Source organism: Notamacropus eugenii, chromosome 3, assembly GCF_028372415.1.
Source record: "Notamacropus eugenii isolate mMacEug1 chromosome 3, mMacEug1.pri_v2, whole genome shotgun sequence".
Taxonomy (NCBI): Eukaryota; Metazoa; Chordata; class Mammalia; order Diprotodontia; family Macropodidae; genus Notamacropus; species Notamacropus eugenii.
Window position 1 is genome coordinate 395,030,445 of NC_092874.1, and position 16,204 is coordinate 395,046,648.

At 37.8% G+C, this 16,204-nt stretch overlaps 1 protein-coding gene across 1 annotated transcript in view; it reads left to right on the forward strand.

Annotated features, from left to right (window-relative positions):
• Positions 1 to 16,204, forward strand: part of BAIAP2L1 (BAR/IMD domain containing adaptor protein 2 like 1) — a 138,027-nt gene that overhangs the window by 87,269 nt on the left and 34,554 nt on the right. Inside the window, exons 4-9 of the mRNA XM_072597819.1 lie at positions 8,346 to 8,407; positions 8,516 to 8,587; positions 11,849 to 11,986; positions 12,480 to 12,632; positions 13,781 to 13,948; positions 15,512 to 15,659. Coding sequence (XP_072453920.1) covers positions 8,346 to 8,407; positions 8,516 to 8,587; positions 11,849 to 11,986; positions 12,480 to 12,632; positions 13,781 to 13,948; positions 15,512 to 15,659 — 741 coding nt within the window. The remainder of the gene's footprint in view (positions 1 to 8,345; positions 8,408 to 8,515; positions 8,588 to 11,848; positions 11,987 to 12,479; positions 12,633 to 13,780; positions 13,949 to 15,511; positions 15,660 to 16,204) is intronic.

A 16,204-nucleotide genomic window follows, 5' to 3' on the forward strand; every position in this document is an offset into this window, starting at 1 on the left:
CTATATAACAAAAATTACTCTACTCCAGATTTATGACCATTATTCAACTAATATTGTTAGGAAGGATGGAAGGAATGTAGGCATGCATGTGTGTGTCTGTATATGTGTACAGATATACAGACACAAAAACGCCACCCCCAAGGCAAAATGACTGCCAGAAGAATTAATATCAACAAATTAGAGCTCGTCTCTAAGTGTGAACAGTTTGCTGCTGACTTGGAGGGAAAGTTGAGCCAACACACAGCTGGCAACAGTAGAGCAGAAAAGGAGTGGGCAGCTTTCAGAGATTTGGTGTACAGCACTGCATTTGCTCATCAGGGTCAGAATACTCACAAAACACCAAGACTGGTTTGATGAAAATGATGAGGAAATTCAGAAGCTGCTAAATGAAAAACGAGAACTCTACAGGATTTACCAGCAGTAAATCCTGTTCATCCATCTCTAAGAAGGCAGCATTTAATTCCATTGAAAGTAAAGTACAAGCAAAGTTTAGAGAGATGCAGGATTTCTGATTCAGTAAGAAGGAAGATGAAATTCAGTTTTATGCTGATGGTAACAATCCAAAGTGCTTTTATGATTCCCTGAAAGCTATTTATGGACCAAAAACCTATGGTGCATCACAACTACTCAGGGCTGATGGAGCTACATTGATTAGAGATAAGGACATGATCCTACAGAGATGGGCTGAACACTTCCATAGTGTTCTCAACAGACCATCATCAGTCAATGCTGAGGCCATTGACCATTTACCTCAGGTTGAAGTTAATCCCTCCTTAGTTGAACTTCCAACTGAAGAAGAGGTTTTGAGGGCCATTAGGGTCCTTTCATGTGGCAAAGCACCTAGTGCTGATTCTATTCCAGCAGAGAATTACAAGGTAGGGGGTCCACTGCTCATACAAAAGCTGACTGAAATTTTATTATGGTAAGGTTATATGGCCAGAGGAGGTTATCCCCTAGGAGTTCAAGGATGCCTCCATTGTCCATCCCTATAAAGGTAAAGAGAATAGACTGTCCTGCCGCAGTCACAGTAGGGTCTCTCTCTTAGTCATTGCTGGCAAGATTCTTGCTAAAGTCCTCCTTAACAGGCTGATCCTTCACCTGGAAGATGGTCATCTACCTGAGAGCCAGTGTGGCTTCAGAAAGAGTCAAGGAACAGTTGATATGCTCTTTGCTGCCTGACAACTCCAGGAGAAATGCCAGGAGAAGAATAGAGGTCCGTACACAATATTTGTAGATCTGACCAAGGCCTTTGACACTGTTAGTCATGAGGGCTTATGAAAAATTATGTCAAAATTTGGTTGCCCAGAGTTCATCAGCATTGTACATCAGTTTCATGATGGCATGTTTGCCCAGGTTCTGGATAGTGGACAATGCTCTCATGCCTTCTCAGTCACCAATGGAATGAAACAGGGCTGTGTGCTTGTTCTCAAGCTTTTTAGCATGATGTTTTCAGCCATGTTGTCAAATGCTTTCATTGAGGATGAACACAGCATCAAGGTCATCTACCATACTGATGGTAAGTTCTTCTATTTGAAAAGGCTACAAACCAAGACCAAAGTAGAGGTAGTGCTGGTGCATGATTTTCTGTTTGCCAATGATTGTGCACTCAATACAGCCTCTGAAGCTGAGATGCAGCAAAGTATGGATCAATTCTCTGCTGCCTGTGCTAATTTTGTCCTAATAATTAACACCAAGAAAACACAAGTGCTCCATCAGTCACCACTACACCATCCATACGTGGAACCATCTATTGCAACAAATGTAGAAGTTTTGAACGCTGTGGATAAGTTCACTTACCTTCGTAGTGTACTTTCCAGGGATGTACACACTGAAAATGAGGTTGACCCACATATTGTCAGAGCTAGCTCAGTGTTTGGGGGTCTCTGTTGAAAAGTTTAGGAGAGAAGAGATATTAGACCGATTACCAAACGGAAGGTCTACAGAGCCGTTGTGCTGACTTCATTGTTGTATGCCGGCAAAATATAAACAGTCTACCAACATCATGCCAGAAAACTGAATCACTTCCACTTGATCTATCTTAGGCAGATTCTGAGGATCACCTGGCAGGATGAGATACCAGACACTGAAGTCCTTGCTTGAACTAAACTACCAAGCATCCAAACTATGCTTCAGAGAGCACAGCTCCAATAGACTGACCATGTTGTTTGAATGTAAAATGCATGCTTGCCAAAAATACTATTTTATGGAGAACTCACATGGGGGTCAGAAGAAGCAATACAATGACATTCTCAAGGACTCTGGATTTGATTGTGCAACATGGGAGACACTGGCACAGGACCGCTCAGCATGGCATGCTCACATCAGAAGGGATGCTTTGCTCTATGAGCAAAGCAGAATTGAAACAGCACAAAGGAAATATAGAATACACAAATTTGAAGTATCCACCCCAAACATTCACATGGACTATCTGTGCCCAATCTGTGGTAGAGCATTCTGAGCTTGTATTGGTCTGATCATCCACAGTCGTACACATTGAAATAAAGTGATGTCATTTTGGTCCTCTTCAAGAACAAAGGACAATAACCAACCAACATACATACACACACACACACACACACACACATGTGAATGAAAAAGCATTTACTAAACTTTTTTCATGTTCTAAGCACTGTGCTAAGTGCTGGGATTACAAATATAAAAAGCCAGGCAATCCCAGCTATCAAAGACTCTAATTGAGGGGTCAACAAATAAAAGGAAGTTAAACTGCTAGGCAGATTGAAAAGCCTAGAAAAGTCCTAAGGTATAACACATATGGAATATTGTGTTTTTTAATTCTGGCTACTATATTTAGGACGTACCACTGAGCATCCAAAGGAATGCAACCAGTATGAGGGGATCTTGTCATGTGAGGATCATTTGATGGAATTAGAGGTTTTTATCCTGGAGAAGGAAAGGGAAAACTTATGGGAGAGAGTTAAAGATTGACATTTAGAGGGATTATATTTGTTCTACTTGATCTCATAGGGCCTAAGTCTTGGAGCCGTGGATGAAAGCTGCAGGGAGACAGACTTGCTGTGGAGAAAAACTTCCTAATCATTAAAATTGTTTATCCAAAAGTAAAAGGAGGTAGTGGAGCTCCACAGGCAATCAACAAGCATTCATTAGGCACCAGCTAGGTGCCAACTATGATGTGAGGGATACAAAGAAAAGTCAAATGCAGTCTCTGTTCTCAAGGAACTCAGTCTGGTAGGGAAGATAGCATGCAAATAACCACATACAAAAAAGATGTTTTGATCAATTGAAGATAATTAACAGAGGGTGGTTAAGAAAGGCTTCTTGTAGAAAGTGGGTTTTTAGATGGGACTTGCAGGAAGCCAGGGAGGACAGAAAGAATTCCAGATATGAGGGATAGCCACTGAAAACGCCCAGAGTCAGGAATGGTGTGTCACTGCCCACAGTGACAGCAAAGATCACAGAGTACATGAAGGTGAATAAGGAATAAGAAGTCAGGTAAGGCAGGAACGGGGGACAGGTTATGAAGGACTTTGAACACCAGGCGGTTTTATATTTGATTCTGGAAGTGATAGGGAGCCACAGGAGTAGCTCCTCAAATGGAGACTGAACATTTGTCAAGGATCGTAAATTGAGATCTAGAAGGAACCTAAGAAGCCATCTAGACCAGATCTGCTTTTTTTTTTTTTTTAGATGAAACTGAGTGCTGGCGGGACTTAAATGATTTGCCAGGGTCATGCAAAGTGTTTAAACCAAGGGTTGGGGTTTAAACCAAAGTCCTCTGAGATCCCAGCCAATGTGGTTTCCGTTGCACCATGTAGAATGTTGTGGAAGAGCTTCTGTTAAAGGATAGGGTGTATTAAATGCTTTCTAAGTTCTGTCAACCATTAGGTAAGAAACCTGTTTCTGTAGAAGAAACTTCATCTATAATGAAGAAAATTTTATCAAAGGTTTTGATAGTCTAGGTGTTCTGACTATTTTTGCCAAAGATTGTAGTTCAAAGTGTGAGAAGAAGAAATAGACATTTGCAGATAATAAATGGGCAGCTAGGTGCCACCGGGGATAGAGTGTTAGGCCTGGAATCAGGAAGACTCATCTTCCTGAGTTCAAATCCAGCCTCAGAAACTAGCTGTGTGATCCTAAATAAATCTCTTAATCCTGTTTGCTTCATTCGACTTCTTTATCTGTAAAATGAGCTGGAAAAGGAAATGGCAAACCACTCTAGTATCTCTGCCAAGAAAACCCCAAATGGGGTCACAAAGAATTGGACACAACTGAAACGACTAAATAACAAGAAGGTCATAGAGTTAAAGTGACTTGCCCGGAGTCACACAGTGAGTGTCTTGAGGCCAGATTTTGAATTCAGATCTTCCTGAATCCAAGTCCAGGGCTCCATCCACAGTGCCTCTTAGCTGCCTCCCAAATCACCTAGCGAGCTCAGTATGAAAACAGCTTGTTTAAATCCTCTTTCCACTGCTAACCATTATGTAAATGAGTACGTAATATATACTTATGTACATATGTACATAACCATTATGTAAATAAGCTACTGCTGTTTGGAATCAGTTGAATGAATCAAAAGATTCTGGTAGGTACCATTTTGCACCTATAAGTGGATGGATGGATGGATGGATGGATGGATGGATGGATGGATGGATGGACGGACGTGTGCGTGTGTGTGTGTGTGTGTTTGTGTGTTGTGGCTAAGGCTAAAGAACCAATAGATACCATGAGCAGACTATGACATAGTGCTTCTGTTTATATATCTGATGATTTCATGCCATTTGCCTTGATCACAGATCCTAGTTCTAGATCGGATTCTTTAATTGTGGCACCTGCAGTTGATATATTTGGTTAGTTTTGCTGAACTGCTGTTTTTTTCTTCTTTTTCTTTTCTCTTTTTATTCTTTGCTACTAGGACTAGCTCTCTGGGTAGAAAGGGGAAAGAAATATATTCAAAAATAAATGTGATAACTCAAATGAAGAGATATGAGAAGACACCTCTAACCTACCCCTTCATAGAGATGGGAGCTACAAATTACACATTGCACATGTTTTTAGACTTTTTCAATTTATTCATAAACTGTGCTGACTTTTCTTCTGCTTTTTGTTTTTGTCTTTAAAAATTACTATTTGTCATATAGAATGGTTCTCTGGGAAGAAGAGGGGGAGGGATACTGAGAATAACTATGAGAATGTAAAAAAACAGAAGTCATCAGTGAAGTTATATTTTAAAGTGAAAAAAAAAGGCATGAATTAAAAAAATTTTGGAAAATCACAGGACTGGAAAAAAATTTTAACGTTTGGTTCCTTGGTGTGAAAATTCATATAATTGTGAAAATGCAAAGACATTTTCTGATGGAGATATAAGATCTTGAACAACATTAAGAATCAAAATATGAGCTACAAAATAATCCTTTTAAGATGTTATGCTTTTATGACTGTTATTCTTTTCTAATCCAGACTTAGTTGAAGGAAAACCCTCCAAATGGTCTAAGGAATATTCCCGACTTTGTATAGCACATACATTCCGAATATAACAAGCATCTGCTATATTTAGCATATTTCAAGGATCCCACACATCAAATGGTCCCAGAACTATGTATAGCATATCCGTTCTGCATATAACATACATACATATATACACTGTATCTGGCATACATCAAGGATCTGTGATTTTGGCACCAATGCACATAACAACCCTTCTGTAACTTAGCAGATAGATTTTTGATGCATCTTAGGAACTTGCAGTTTCAGAGAGGTTATGTGACTTATCCTTTGTCACATCTGTCAGAAATAAGATTTCAACCTATTTCCATCTGTCTAGCTCTTTTCCCATTATGTCATGCTCTCTCTAATAGTTAAACACATACTTCTTTATTTTCCAGATGAGGAAACCTGAAGCAAGCGCAGACATCTTAAGGACTTGCCTAGGGTTACACAGCTAATAAGTGTCTGAGGCAGATTTTGGACCTGGGTCTTTCTCACTCCAAATCCAGTGCCATATGATCTATGCCATACTTCAAAGTTAAATTACTACTTTAGTAAAAATTTACTGAAATTTTAATGACTTGTGACTTTTCATCTGTATGTGACATGCCTTCAACCTTTTTTTATACTTTAAATTTTTTGTGATATCAGTCTAGCCAGTATCATGAAGGGTCTTGAGTCTACATCATGAGAATCAGTTAAAGAAACTGGGCATTTTGGTTTGGAAAAGAGAACACCTAGGAATACTGACTGCTGTCTTCAAAGTAGTTGAAGATCTATCATGTGTAGGAACTATTAGACTTGTTCTGTGGGACTCCAGAGATGCCAGGAACAATGAGTAGAAATTTCAAGGTGGTAAATTTAGGCTTAATGTGAAGGGGAAAAACTTCCTAGCAGTTAGGATTATCAGAAAGTGCAATAGGCTGTCTCAAGATTGGATTCCTAATCTGGGCAACCATTTCTTGGCTTTGTAATAGAGAGGGTTCCTTTGGTGTATGGTTTGGACGAGATGGTCACTGAGGTCCTTTCTAACTCTCAGCTTCTGGGATCACATCACAAGCATGGAGCTAGAAACTTTCTGAGAGCACCTAGTAAACATCTAGGCTGCATGTTCACTGTGATTGCAATCAATGAGGAACGTACTGGCTCAAAAATCAAGGGACATGGGTCTATATCTAGACTCTGCCACTTACTACCTTTTTTTTTTATCCTTAGGTTTGTCATTTTTCCTCTTTGTTCTTTTATCACTCTTTTCTTGCTTCCCTTTTTTAAAAATTTGTTTTATTTTTAATCTGTGGGATAAAACAAGCATTTCCATAACATAGTACAATTTTTTAAAAAAAGATGATTGCACATGAAACTGCAGATCTATTGTGACTAACTCGCTATTCCTTTTAAATATATAATAAAGTTGTTGTGTAAAGTTCAGTTTTTTCCTTTTCTTCCTTACCTACCTCCTGCCCTAGAGATGGCTACCATTAGACACAAATTGGTACACACACAGACATATATACATATATATATAATATGTAAAATTATTCTGTACATTCTTCTATTTATCAGTTCTTTCTCTGGATGCAGAGAACATTTTTCTTCATATGTCCTTTATTTTTAATTCATGTATTTATAATAGTCAAAACGACTTATTCACTTGAAGTCATTCTTAAAACAATTTTGCTGTTACTGTCATACAGTGTTCTCTTGATTCTGCTCATTTGCTAAATGAACTAGGTCAACATTCTGTTAAGGGTAGTTGGAAATCAATGAAACCTCTATTGTCTCCTCTATTTTATTTCAGTTATATGTCATGCATATATGTTTGCTTTTGTATTCTGTAAGTTCAATTACTTTTGGCTTTTTTTTTTAATCTCCTATTATATTTTTCTAACATCACATCACTGTCTTCTGCTGAAGACATTTCATGGAAAGTTGGTCATATTTACCCAGGCTAGAATAGCACAGCAAAAAAGATATACATACCAGTGACAGAATAGATATATATGAGCCAGGCAAACCAAAATATCTTTAATATAATGTCAGAAACTTATAGCCAGGTCTTTGGAGAAAGGATAACAGCAAAATATCTATAGTTCCTTGCAGCTTCAACATTCCCCAAACAGTGAAAATAATGAATCCTGAGAAATGGGCACATTGTTTGAATTTGTGCTGCATGTTTCTATTCTGTGGACTAGAATCAATATTTTAGGTACTCACACCTTCAAATAGTTCTAATTCAAATACACTTCATGGGATTCATTAGTTATACTTATCTGGACCTCCCTGTGCTTGGTTTGTAAACATTCTCTTCTTTCTGTGTGAATGGCCCCTGACAATTTTTGCAGGTGTTTCAGTACAATGGTTAGTTACCCTTAGTCCTATGAAATGTACATTGTAATAGTGTTCGTGCTTCTAACAACAGCAACCCTACTTTGTTCTGAGATGAGGAAGTTGCAAATGTTACAGGAAGTAATCTCTTCCTTTAACCCTGACAAATAATCAGATTATCTTTAAGGATTATACTTTTAAAAAAAACCATAATCTGCTCCTATAATTAGTTATTGTAATAATCCAGGTAATTATCAGTCACAACATCTGGAGCACAGTATAGTGAGGTTGTGTTAAAAGATAAAGGACAATGTACATTTGAAGAAGTCACTTTATGTTACATGTCCTTGTAATGTCTCAATTCTGCTACGTTTGGTAAAGCAAGAGTTGGTTTGAAAGTGCCCCCCACTACCATCCTGGGGAGATTAGCTATGAAGATCCCCAAAGGGAGTCTTTTACAATGACAGTAAAGTTTTGATATATAATTATGGCAGTTTTATATCAGATTCTGAGATGGAGATGCTTGCTTTCTTCAATATATTTTATTTTATTTGCAGGACATGTCCTTATAGAGATTTCAAATACGCACAAGAAACTCAATGACAGTCTTGATGAAAATGTAAGTGAACTTTTTTCATATTCACCTTTTTGAAATTCATTCAACTTTGTTTTAGAATTTTCAACAACTATTTTTAAATATACTGTGTGTTATTTTTCCTCCCGGTAGTTCAAAAAATTCCACAAAGAAATTATACATGAACTAGAGAAGAAAACAGAACTTGACGTCAAATACATGAATGTGAGTATACTGGTTTATTTCAGTCATAAGAAGCCCCAGATTTCTACTGGTGAATGCCACCAAGGAAGTAACCTTCCTGACTGCTTTCAGTCCTGGGTCAGTTTTTCAACTTAGCCTGAAACCTGAGTCCTGTTGCTAGTTCACTAGTAGCTTCCCAGTTTCCCCAGCCCTAAAGCTTGGATGGGGTTTCTTCCTTTCATTTTTTCTTGCATTCTGACTTTCTTACCCTGTCATCTTTCTTCCTATCTTCCTCCCTCCCTTCCTTCTCTCCTTCCTTTCTTCTGGGTTTGTTTTTAAAGGATACTCAGCTCCTTACTTAAAATGGATAGAAGAAATATTGTAAGAAATCATTAAAGCTTTTTGAAAATTTAATAGCTAACATTTATACAGGGCCCACTAAGCACTGTGCTAAGCACTTTTTATAGATGTTATCTCATTTAATCAATTAATTTGATTTATTTAAATATTCAGTTTAGGCAGCTGACACCATGGGTAGAGTGCTGGACCTGGAATGAGGCAGACCTGGTCAGCACTCCCTAGCCAGGTGATTCTGGGCAAGTCAATTAATCTGTTTGCCTCAATTTCCTCATCTAAAACATGGGGATAATAGTACCTATCTCACAGGGTGTCATGAGGATAAATAAATAATGATAATGATAAAAACCTGAAATCAGAAAGATCAGGGTTCACCATCTGGTTTCATGGCCCTGGGCAAATCACTCAACTTATGTTTGCTTCACTTTCCTCAACTATAAAATAGAGAGTAATATTATTGTTAGGATCAAATGAGATATTTGTTTGGTATTTTTTTAAATGCTTAACACTGTGTTAATCCCTTAGATATTTTATAGATACTTATTCCCTTCTTTTTTCCCCTTCTCTTTTACCAATCTAAATAAACATATTTAACCTTTTATCTTTGGTCACATGTCCATCCTTTCAATAAGAGTTTTCTTCAGTATTCCTAGAATTTCCATTCCATCCCTACCTCTGTGCTTTATGTTCCTATAATTATACAATTACAGCCAAGCAAAGCTCCCAATAGTTAGCTACTACCATTTTCCTCCCAATCACCTTATCAGAGCTCTTCCTAGCATTGCCCTTACATTCCCTTTCCCAGTAGCCACCTAATCTACCGACCAGGCTTTTTTAATCCAATTCAATTATCTTGCTCAAGATCTTTTGCAGTCCTTTTGTTTTCTAAATTACTTTCACTGAATCTGTTGCTTTCTTACTTCCATCTTCTGGTCCATACTGAAACCTGAGTCCCTCCTAATGTCCCTTCCTTCACCACCCTTTCCAGTTTTGGTTTCTCTCTGTCTCTATCTCTCACTCTATCTCCCCCCCTCCTCCAACCTGTACTCATACTAGAAGACCTCAACCTCTATAATGATGTTTCCCCCATCTATTTACTTCCCATGACTTGTTCCTCCACTCCACATCAGTTACACACACGGTCATACCCTTGGTTCTCATCCACAAGTGTTCCACTTCCATGTTTATAAACTCTGAAATTCTTTTATCTGATTACATCTTTTATCATTCCATCTTTCTCTGTGCCTTATTGCTTTGACGGCTATTCTTTCTGTTCACTGTGACCTTTGTTCCCTCCATTCTTCAGTTCTAATTGGTCTCCTTGCCTTATGTCTCTCCTGACTCCAATCCATCTTCCACTCAGGTGATTTTTCTAAAATGTACATCTGACCATTGTTACCCCCTGCTCATTGGGCTCTAGTGGTTTCTTGTTAACTTCAGGATCTAATATAAATGTCTTTGGCATATAAAACTGTTCTTAAATTGACTCCTTCCTACATTTCCAGGCTTTTTATATCTTACTCTCCTCCATACACTCTATGTTTCAGCAACATTGACCTATTTACAGTTTCTCAAACATAATACCCTATCTCCCATCTCTGTGCCTTTGAATTAACTGGAATGTTCTCACTCCTCAACTCATGCTCGTAATTTCCCTAACTCTCTTCAAGATTCAGCTCAAATCCCCCCTACTCCAGTCCATTCCCATTTCCCCTACCTGCTAATGCCTTCCCCTCATACAGTGCTTCCCATCTCCTCTACATATTCCTTATATCTATCTAGATTGTTTACATATTGTCTCATTATATTAATATCATTACATTAAAATGCAAGTAAGCTCTTTGAGGGCAGGGGTTTTCTGTGCTCACTTACTTGCTTTTTTACTTTTCTTTTTTCTTTTTTACTTATTTCCAGCACCTAGCTTAGTACCTGGAATGTATATGTGATTGATACACAACTGTCTATTTAACTTGTCTTGACTTGACATTTCCCTCTTATGTATTTAAGGAATCTTTTAATTTTTTTTCTGTAAAGAAAACTGTGAAAGTCACTTTCCCTTCCCATTCAAAATAATGGTAGAGCTACTCAGTATTGAAAACTATTACCTTCCATCAGCTCCATTAAACCAAGGATGTACACAAATACGAAACACATACCTAAATCTACACATAAAGTCAGAATTATAACTAGGTCCTGTTGTTTCTTAAAAATATAAACTCAATTCTTTTTCTTGGTTTTTAATTGGGGGTAAAATAGAGAGAACAGTTAGCTATAGATGCCCCCCCCCCCCAAAAAAAAGAGGGCTATTTGAAACTTTTTTTAAAAAAAAGTACATTAGAGAATAGAAAGAAGCAACCACAAACAAGACAATTTTGAAAATAATATGTGGAACATATTGCATACTTTTTAAAAAAAGTAAAGCAGTGTAAAACGGAGATTTACCATTTCACATGCAATCCTCTTTTTGTGTTAAAACTGTCTGTGTCTGTGTGTTAAGGGTGGTATTAAAAATGAAAAAGATGATATTTTTACTTTCATAAAAGTTTCCTATCTAGCTGGGGTTTTAAAATATACAAACATAATTCTTTAGTTACTTACATACAATATTTATGTAGCACTTTATAATATACAGAATGTATTCTCCCAACAATTCTGCAGGGGAGTATACAGATATTTTTCCCAACCTTTTTTATGTATGAGAAGGTTGAGGTTTACAAGGGTTAATTAACTTGCTCATGGTCATCTAACAGGTGGTGGAGCCAGAGCCCAAGTCTCCTCAAAGCAGAGTTTTTCCAATCCAACAGGCAACTCTTTACCTCTGCAGTATAATTATAAGGTGCTTCAGAGATGCAGAGTAGAGGACCTGACCCTTCATTACATGCTAATTGAGAGTGATAATTGGATAACCATTTATATGGTGTTTTTGGCATAATGTTTTAATTACAGGCTACTCTAAAGAGATACCAAACAGAACACAGAAGTAAATTAGATTCTTTGGAGAAATCTCAGGCCGAGTTGAAAAAGATTAGAAGGAAAAGTCAAGGTGGAAGAAATGCCCTGAAGTATGAACACAAAGAAATTGAGGTAAATAGAAGCTTTCTATCTTATTTTCCAATTTCATTTTTAAGGGTTGATTTGATTTGGGTTTTTTTGCCTGTAAAAGATTCCTAATAAATATTAGGCTTGCCCATCTTAATCTTTATCTATTAATATTCTACCTGATAAGATGAAGGATGTTCTAATTTGACATAATTTAAAGCAGTTAGTAACCAAAAGCCTACAGGCTGTTAGGTTTTCTATAGTTTAGGACAGTTCATAAATAAACCCTAAAAACATTAGCATTTCTCTCCTGAGTCAAACTGAAGATCTATGACACCCAATTGCCCAGTTTGACAATGAATCATCTTAAAATATGCTTACTATTCACTATTTTCAAACTTTAAAAAAAAATGAGCCAACATTACCCAATGTCAAACTGTGTCAATGTTGAGCTTGTTCTGTGGACTTCAATTCTATGATCTGGATATCTTGATTATTAACATTGTTACACTTATATAATTACCATTTTTTTCCTTAGTATGTGGAAACTGTCACCTCTCGTCAGAGCGACATCCAAAAATTTATCGCAGATGGCTGCAAAGAAGCTCTCCTTGAAGAGAAAAGACGGTTCTGCTTTCTGGTTGACAAACACTGCTCTTTTGCTAACCACATAAATTACTATCACTTACAGGTAAGGATAAAGCCATAAGGGTCCTAGCGGTCTTGTTTCCAATTTCCTTCCAAATGTAATTCTCACTTACATAGGATTATAACATCATAGATTCAGAGTTGGAAGGGACCTCAGAAGCCAGACCACCTAATCCAACTCTTCTTTTTATGATTAAGGAAATAAGACCTAGGGAGGCTGAGTGACTTTATCAAGGGTCATGCAGGAAACAGACAGCAGAAGTAGAATTTGAACTCGGTCGTCCAACTCAAGAACCAGTGCTCTTTCTACTCTATCAACACGTTGTGTTCTGCATATACTCGTATAGTATGTAAACTATATGCATATGTTTTTGCAGAGGGCAATGTGGTGATATAGTAGTGTATGTGGTATATATGTTCATAAGAGATATATAATATATATATATATTTTGCTTACCATGTATGTGTGTATGTGTACATATACACACACGGTATGAAACTGGTTTGGCCTTTTTTTCCCCTTAATATGTATTTTGGTAACTTACACAATTTTCGAAGATATTTTTCTTTTTATATTTCCTATGGTACAGCACTGAGCACACAGTAGATTTGTTGTTCAGTCATTTTAGTTGTGTCTTGTATCTGACTCTTCATGACTCCATCTGAGGTTTTGTTGGCAAAGATCTACATTGGTCTACCATTTCCTTCTCCAGCTCATTTTACAGACAAGAAAACTGAGGCAAACGTAGTTAAGTGACTTGCCTAGAATCACACAACTAGTAAGAGTCTGAGGTTAGATTTGAACTCAGGTCTTCCTGAGTCCAAGCCCAGCATTCTATCCACTTCAAATATTGTTGAATTGAATTGAATTCAAAGCCTATGTCTTCTTGAGTAATTGTATTGTCATGGTATTGTCACGTGTGACAAAGGCATCATCTGGGCATGGGGTGGCAGGGTGGAGAGGGGAAGAATACTGAGCCAGAAGCTAGAAGGCTGGCATTTAGTCTGTCAAGACTAGCTGCGCAATGATGGTCAAATCTCCTTCCCTGAACTTCAGTGTCTCTGTCTATAAAATGAGAGGTTTGGACTGAACAGTTTCCAAAGTCCCTTCCAGCTCTATAGCTCATTGTAGGAGATGTCTTATGTTTCACCAAGTTCCTCTTAAATTCTTTCTTTCTTTTGGTTTTGCAGTCTGCAGAATTACTCAATTCTAAACTACCTAAATGGCAAGAAACTTGTGGTGATGCCACCAAAGTGCCAGAGAAGATCATGAATATGATAGAAGAAATAAAGACCCCGAGTTCCACCCCAGTATCAGGCACTCCTCAACCTTCACCAATGATAGAAAGAAGCAATATGGTGAGTACTTTTCTTTCCATTTCTATATTACTGTGTGTTTAGGCACAGCTTTTTCAAGAAGCCAGTCTAACCCAAGAGGTGTCCTAGTATAATGAATAGAGCACTGAGCTTGGAATCAGAAAGACCTGGGTTCAGATTCTGCTTCTGATACACACTAGCTCTGCAATGCTGGGCAGTCACTTAACCTCAGTTTCCTCACCTGTAAGATGAGGGGGTTGAACTTGATGGCATCTCAAGTCCTTTCCAACTCTAAATCTTCTTCTCTGCCGGGTGGTGGAGATGCAGCAGACTTTCAAGAAGAAGCCACTCTTTCTGAAAAGATCCTTTCATTTCTTTCTTCTACCCTTCCCCCAACCTAGATTTTGAAATTACCTGTGGGAGGTTTGCAGCATCACCCTTAAACAACATTCTGGGTACTGTAGACAATTTTATTTCTGTTTCTAATTCTTTAGAGATTCCAAGGTTGAAACATTTATTCCCATTGGGAATTTGCAAGTATCTGGAACTAGAGATGTGAAAAATTATGTTACATGCTTCTAACATCTCTTAGGATAATGAGTGTGTACAACATTATGATGCAAAGATCATTAAAAAAAAATGAGTAATACTAATAGTCGGTGAGGTATAGTGGGTAGAGATCCATCCTTCCTATCTGCAACCCATAGGTTCAGGTCCTGCCTCTTACACACACTGTGGGACCCAGGGCAAGTCTGTTAACATCCCAGGCTTTTGAGTAATGTGCTAGGGTTATAAATTGCCAGTCTCTTCCTTGATAAAGGGAGCTTCCTCACTGAATTTCCTGTACCAGTGAAATCACAATTGTCTAATCCAAATCAAAATAGTAATAATAATGCTCTGGGTTCAGGCTGGGCTTTGCAATAAAGACCTTAAAGTATTTAATCCATCAACAAGCATGTATTAAATCTCTGCTGTACGCCAGGTGCTGAAGATACAAAGAAAGAAACAGTCACTATTCGTGCTATTATTTACACTGTCAAGTTACTTGTGTTACACTCCCAAGGATTTATGATTCTGGCAGTAATTTGAATGTATGGCTCACACAGTAACATCCTCACCTAGAATAAGAACATTGAGAGTCAGGAGATATGGGTCATGTCCTAGGTTTGGGGATTCCCTGTAGGAGTATTGCAGCTTCACCTTGAGCAGCTTTATTGTTTTTTGTTCAGTCGTTTCAGTCATGTGTGACTCTTCATGGCCCCATTTGGTGTTTTCTTGGCAAAGATACTGGGGTGGTTTGCCATTTCCTTCTCCTGCTCATTTTACAGATAAGGAATCTGGAGCAAAAAGAGTGATGTGACTTGCCCAGAATCACACAGCTAGTAAGTGTCTAAGGACAGATTGGAACTCAGAAGATGAGTCTTCCTGCTTCCACACCTGGCACCGTCTCCACTGTGACACCTGATCACCCCTTAAGTAGCTTGGTGATGTCTAAATTTGATAGAATTTTAATGATAACACAGAAGTGGCATGCAGGCTATAATTTAAGGCAATTAATTCAATATCATTACTCTTGTTAATGTAATAATTAATTATTATTCACAGGTTGGGAAAGATTATGACACTCTTCCTAAGTATTCGCCGAAGATGCCCCCAGTTTCTTCAGCCAGAGCATATGCCAGTCCTCTGGCTGATATGTTTAATAACCCAGCAACCATCCCAAAAACTCCAGAAAGGTTAAATAATCACTCTGGTAAGGAATCTGATTGTAGTTTTTTTTTTAACCAATACTTAATTTGTAATTATACTTTGAATACTTTCAATAAAACGTAGCAGTTGCAGTGAAAAATAGAAATATATCTAGTGCCAACAGTGAAAATTAGATTTAAAGAAATTAATCCTTCAAAACAAAGGTCCAGTACTCTTAGAAGACCATCCTGATTAGTGACATGCTGGTTGTTTTGTGATACATGCTGAATTTATGCCCTGAGAGATGCCTGGGAAGGAAGAAACAAGCATTTTAATAAATACTTATGTGCCAAGCACCATAGCGTGCTGTACGATGTTCCACCCTGTATCTCTTGTATTCAATAACCATATTTTCAAAATCTTCATTGAACAAACATTCATGAAGCAGCTACCACGTGCAGAGCACTATGATACAGTCTGGGAAGACAAAAGCAAAGACAAAACAGGTCCCTGCTCTCAAGGAACTTACATTTTACTGGAGGGGCTCACATCCTGGGGATAGAAGCTATAGCCATTATCATGAAATTGTGTTTTCAGTGAAACATTCTA